General features: G+C 46.4%; 4 protein-coding genes across 4 annotated transcripts in view; all 4 read right to left on the bottom strand.

Moving 5' to 3' along the window:
- Positions 1-1,770: 1,770 nt before the first annotated feature.
- LOC124288951 lies at positions 1,771-2,334 on the bottom strand. Its single transcript, XM_046725541.1, has one exon. The coding sequence runs from the start codon at positions 2,332-2,334 to the stop codon at positions 1,771-1,773; it is 564 nt and encodes a 187-aa protein (XP_046581497.1).
- Positions 2,334-2,795, bottom strand: LOC124288950. The gene has a single exon (XM_046725539.1). The coding sequence runs from the start codon at positions 2,793-2,795 to the stop codon at positions 2,334-2,336; it is 462 nt and encodes a 153-aa protein (XP_046581495.1).
- Positions 2,796-3,087: 292 nt separating this feature from the next.
- On the bottom strand, positions 3,088-3,696 carry LOC124288949. The gene has a single exon (XM_046725538.1). It carries the CDS (start codon positions 3,694-3,696, stop codon positions 3,088-3,090), a length of 609 nt encoding a protein of 202 aa, XP_046581494.1.
- Positions 3,697-3,936: 240 nt separating this feature from the next.
- LOC124288948 overlaps positions 3,937-6,000 on the bottom strand; it is a 78,479-nt gene continuing 76,415 nt past the window's right edge. The window contains 1 exon segment of the mRNA XM_046725537.1: positions 3,937-5,703. Within this exon segment, the coding sequence (XP_046581493.1) occupies positions 4,933-5,703 (771 nt within the window). The 3' untranslated portion in view covers positions 3,937-4,932.

The raw sequence follows: 6,000 nt of genomic DNA, 5'->3' as shown, positions 1-6,000 counted from the left end.
CATCCAGAGACCTGGCCTGGTTCGTTAGGCATGATACGTATTTGACGAGAAAAGTCAACTTAATACGATGTTTATGACATACTTGTATACTTACATATAAAGAGATGGAGATCACATAAGGTATTGTTTTGTTTTGTTCTTCAACCTTTTAATAGCACAAGTATGTATGGCTGCCAAATGTTGCGTGTGAATTAAGTGAAGTTTAAATGCAGGGAAGGCAAGTTGTCAAAGATGTGTCATTGCTTTACATCCGATTTATAGCGTCCAGCGTGCGGTGTCGTCGTTAGTGATGATTGGATTATTGCAGGCATGCGTGGGGGCACACTGTGGACACTGATGCTATTGTACCAGATTGGCCACGTCTGAGAGCAGGTCCGCTGTGGACACTCATGCTATTGTGCCAGACTGGCCACGTCTGAGTGCAGGTCCGCTGTGGACACTCATGCTATTGTGCCAGACTGGCCACGTCTGAGTGCAGGTCCGCTGTGGACACTGATGCTATTGTGCCAGACTGGCCACGTCTGAGTGCAGGTCCGCTGTGGACACTCATGCTATTGTGCCAGACTGGCCACGTCTGAGTGCAGGTCCGCTGTGGACACTCATGCTATTGTGCCAGACTGGCCACGTCTGAGTGCAGGTCCGCTGTGGACACTCATGCTATTGTGCCAGACTGGCCACGTCTGAGAGCAGGTCCGCTGTGGACACTCATGCTATTGTGCCAGACTGGCCACGTCTGAGAGCAGGTCCGCTGTGGACACTCATGCTATTGTGCCAGACTGGCCACGTCTGAGACGCAGGTCCGCTGTGGACACTCATGCTATTGTGCCAGACAGGTCCGCTGTGGACACTCATGCTATTGTGCCAGACTGGCCACGTCTGAGTGCAGGTCCGCTGTGGACACTCATGCTATTGTGCCAGACTGGCCACGTCTGAGAGCAGGTCCGCTGTGGACACTCATGCTATTGTGCCAGACTGGCCACGTCTGAGAGCAGGTCCGCTGTGGACACTCATGCTATTGTGCCAGACTGGCCACGTCTGAGAGCAGGTCCGCTGTGGACACTCATGCTATTGTGCCAGACTGGCCACGTCTGAGAACACACTATCAGTATAAGATCCATTTGGTTTCACTGACCGCTGGTTATACTACATCATGTTCTTCAATGAATTCTATCAAAGTTGTGTATCAACCAGAAGCGTAAATGAAGACAGCACTGTTTGACCCCTGTATTGCAATATTTATTGCCTTGATATTGAATAGTTTTGATATTTGCAATTTGGTATCCCGGAAGTGCATTTTGTTAATCCACCGTTAATCGAATCCGCCTTAATAAGGTCAGTGGGGAGTACACCCAGAACAGACACATGCTTTACGTAGGTGCACTAAACTAACTACACAGCTTGGTAGCATCTTTCGGCTAGAATAGATTAGACAGGATATTTTCTGTTTATGCTAACGGACATCGAACATTTCCCATTGAAACGTCCAACTCCAACAGCCACTGACGTGGACGGAATGTCAACTTTGCTGATGTTTCTTTGTTTGCTACTCTTAGGATGTGGACAACAGGGTGAAGGAGATGAGAGAGAACCTTGGAGATGGTCGGGAACACCTTCAATTGCAGTTAAGAGTGTGGCGTTCAGCTCATTCACCTACTGTACAAAAGGCGTGCATTGTCTGAAACGAGAGACAGTGATGGAGCGGTATACAACATTCATTCAAGATAGCATTAATTCATTATGCAGTTTGGGGTAGCCCTCAGGGAATCTGTGTCAACATCTACATCCAGCCAAGGTGCAAATACACACCATCAGGATATACTGAGACGCCACCAGGGTACAGATACACACCATGAAGGTACACTGAGACGCCATCAGGGTACAGATACACCCACTGTGGGTACACTGAGACGCCATCAGGGTACAGATATACACCATGAGGGTACACTCAGACGCCATCAGGGTACAGATACACACCATGAGGGTGCACTGATATGCCACCAGGGAACAGATACACACCATGAGGGTGCACTGAGACGCCATCAGTGTACAGATACACACCATGAAGGTACACTGAGACGCCACCAGTGTACAGATACACCCACTGAGGGTACACTGAGACGCCATCAGGGTACAGATACACGCCATGATGATACACTGAGACGCCATCAGGGTACAGATATACACAATGAGGGTACACTCAGACGCCATCAGGGTACAGATACACACCATGAGGATGCACTCAGACGCCATCAGGGTACATATACACACCACGAGGGTGCACTGATACGCCATCAGGGTATTGATACATGCCATGAGGATACACTCAGACGCCATCAGGGTACAAGTGCACCCCATGAGGGTAACTCAGACGCCATCAGGGTACAGATACACCCACTGAGGGTACACACAGACGCCATCAGGGTACAGATACACCCCATGGGGATACACTCAGACGCCATCAGGGTACAGATACACCCCATGAGGATACAGTCAGATGCCATCAGGGTAAAGATACACACCATGATGCTACACTCAGACGCCATCAGGGTACAGATATACACCATAAGGGTACACTCAGATGCCTCCAGGGTACAATTACACACCATGAGGGTGCACTGAGACGCCTTCAGGGTACAGATATACACAATGAGGGTACACTCAGACGCCATCAGGGTACAGATACACACCATGAGGATGCACTCAGACGCCATCAGGGTACAGATACACACCACGAGGGTGCACTGAGACGCCATCAGGGTATTGATACATGCCATGAGGATACACTCAGACGCCATCAGGGTACAAGTACACCCCATGAGGGTAACTCAGACGCCATCAGGGTACAGATACACCCACTGAGGGTACACACAGACGCCATCAGGGTACAGATACACCCCATGAGGATACACTCAGACGCCATAAGGGTACAGATACACCCCATGAGGATACAGTCATATGCCATCAGGGTAAAGATACACACCATGATGCTACACTCAGACGCCATCAGGGTACAGATACACGCCATGAGGATACACTCAGACGCCATCAGGGTACAGATATACACCATAAGGGTACACTCAGACGCCATTAGGTACAGATACACACCATGAAGATACACTCAGACGCCATCAGGGTACAGATACACGCCATCAGGGTACAGATACACGCCATGAGGATACACTGAGACGCCATCAGGGTACAGATACAAACCATGAGGATACACTCAGACGCCATCAGGGTACAGATACACACCATGAGGATACACTCAGATGCCATCAGGGTACAGATACACGCCATAAGGATACACTCAGACGCCATCAGGGTATTGATGCACGCCTTGAGGATACACTCAGATTCCATTAGGGTACGGAAACACACCATGAGGGTACACTCAGACGCAACCAGGGTACAGATACACCCACTGAGGGTACACTCAGACGCCATCAGGGTACAGATACACACCATGACGGTGCACTGAGACGCCATCAGTGTATTGATACACGCCATGAGGATACACTCAGATGCCATTAGGGTACGGAAACACACCATGAGGGTACACTCAGACGCCATCAGGGTACAGATACACCTACTGAGGGTACACTCAGACGCCATCAGGGTACAGATACACGCCATGAGGATACACTCAGACGCCATCAGGGTATAGATACAGCCCATGAGGATACTCTCAGACGCCATCAGTGTACAGATACACACCACGAGGGGACACTGAGACGCCAGCAGAGCACAACTGACAATCAGCCAATATCCCGCTACATTATCCCCAGTTTAGTAGGCTCTTTCAGGAATATTGAATCAGAATATTTCACAGAGGAAATTAGCACAACCATGTGATATGGCAAAATGCGAATGTTACTGTGTACCACTGTGAAGCGACGTCCAGACGTGTGTTGGTGATGAAACATGACCAAGGTGATCAGTCTTCAGGATCGTTTATTCGATGATTGCACAATACAGAACTGATATAGCACTCGAGAACAATCAACGACAGTTTACTATAGAAAATCGAGGTTCAATAAACTGCCGGACAAAAGAAGGCACATACACATTCCTTAAATAAAACATCTTTTCTCTTTATGGTGATATATTTGATTCGAGTATCGACGTTTTCTTTACATTGCAATGTCATGTTTACAATGTTTACGCTTCGGAATCCTCACAACGTATTGAAAACGTTTGTAATAGTTTGGTAACATCTAGTTTTCAAGTATATCCTTTCTTTCGGTCAGACAGTTTACATAAGTCAGGATTTGTATATAACAGCTTAGATAGAAGAATAATCAAACATATGATAAGACGTTTTGAAAAGGAATCACACACAATTGTCATCACAGTTAGATAGAAGTAAATATATAAGGCATCATGGACGGTTTCAACACGTATTTTGTAACACTTTGTGGATGGCCTTCACACCCACGTGTATATTCACAGTACACTCAGCAGCCAGCAGTATCACAGTTCGGGATCACAAGTGTGCTTTTCACAAGTAAACATTTTGATCTGATTCACATTAACAAATGATCATTTCATACTATATAATAGATTCATTACCCTTAAAATAAATAACATTTCTGTGAGCATACAGGCCATCCATACTTCAAGCATATTACAGTAATAACATATTATTTAGTAATAAGAGCATTCTGAAATACACATGGCGTATCAAAACTGTTTATGCCATACATTCGCAATATTGTGATCACACTAAATCATACCATTTCGAAGGGTCACACTAAAGCATACTATTTCAACGGGTTTCTATATATTCGTAACAAGGTGAGCGACATATATTCCACAGAACTGGGCATCTCTCCTACAACAGATAAATGATATCAATCAGTCTCGTTTCTCCAGATTCCAAAACTATACGAATGGATCACTGAAGGCACCATGCCAAAAGGCATCATTGAGTCACTACAATATCAAACAGGACTTTGACTTCTTTTGCTCAGGTTGATTGGGCATTGGTTGATGCGTTCGTGGTTGTTGCTGTTGCTGCGGTGGGCGCTGTTGAGGAGGTGGCTGTTGATGCTGCGGCGGAGGCTGTTGAGGAGGTGGCTGTCGATGCTGTTGAGGAGGGGGTTGTTGATACTGCTGTGGTGGTGCTTGTTGCTGTTGAGATTGCTGTTGTGTCTGTGGTGGTTGTTCAGGCTCTACTGTTGGTTCTGGTTCCGGGGTAGGTGGTGGTCTGTCCTTTTTATCTTCAGTATTCACAGATTCCTCCTGTTCCTCCTCATCTGACACGATGATATCCGGCACATACTGGTCCAGTTTAGTCAACAGTTCATCAAACTTGTCTCCGTCCCATCTTTCCTGTACAGTTTCATCCTTCCCAAAGTTGATATACAACAGCTGAGTGAACACCATGCTCATTGGACCTGATGGTGGCCACGTCATCTTCTCCAGCAACAGAGGAACTATTGGTTTCTTGAGGGCATCAGCAAGACTGACTTCCCTCCGGCAGTTGGCCGACAGAGAATACTTCGTGGTGACACATGAAAGAACGACCTTTGCCCCTCGCACACCCTTGTCAATTTTGTCAAAGAGGGAGTCCCCACCTCCCATTTGGTAGATGTCCATCCAGACGGTGAAGCCCATCTCAGTCAGGCGCTTGTACATGAGCTGAATCTGCTTCTGTTTTCCCCACTGGTAGGAGATGAACACATCAGGAGACGCTGATCCAGACTGTAAATATTCAATACGAATTAAGAAGAGAGAAGAAATGTAACCTATCAACAGTGTATGTTCTCTCATAACCATATTCATGTAAAAACTATACTGTTCAAAACGATGCTATCGTAAATATTGGAATGAATAAAACGCTTTCAATAGCCGTTGGAAATATTTGCTAAACTTAAAGTCTACTGTGTCAATCCGTCTGAAGTATAACTGCAAAACAGTGAAAAGTTCCGAGTAAATCTAAGATCTGAATAGACCCTGTCTTACCTAATGTCTTTACAAACAACTCGCACAAAGCTGCAC

Source organism: Haliotis rubra, unplaced genomic scaffold (genome assembly GCF_003918875.1).
Source record: "Haliotis rubra isolate DU_JTF1 unplaced genomic scaffold, ASM391887v1 Scf43, whole genome shotgun sequence".
In the NCBI taxonomy this organism is placed as follows: Eukaryota; Metazoa; Mollusca; class Gastropoda; order Lepetellida; family Haliotidae; genus Haliotis; species Haliotis rubra.
This window is presented reverse-complemented; position numbering and strand designations above follow the sequence as displayed.

Excerpts from the sequence above, each read along its gene's own strand:
- LOC124288949 (XM_046725538.1), bottom strand. The coding sequence starts at position 3,696 with ATGGCGTCTGAGAGTATCCTCATGGGCTGTATCTATACCCTGATGGCG.
- LOC124288951 (XM_046725541.1), bottom strand. The coding sequence starts at position 2,334 with ATGGCGTCTGAGTGTATCCTCATGGCATGTATCAATACCCTGATGGCG.
- LOC124288950 (XM_046725539.1), bottom strand. The coding sequence starts at position 2,795 with ATGGCGTCTGAGTGTATCCTCATGGCATGTATCAATACCCTGATGGCG.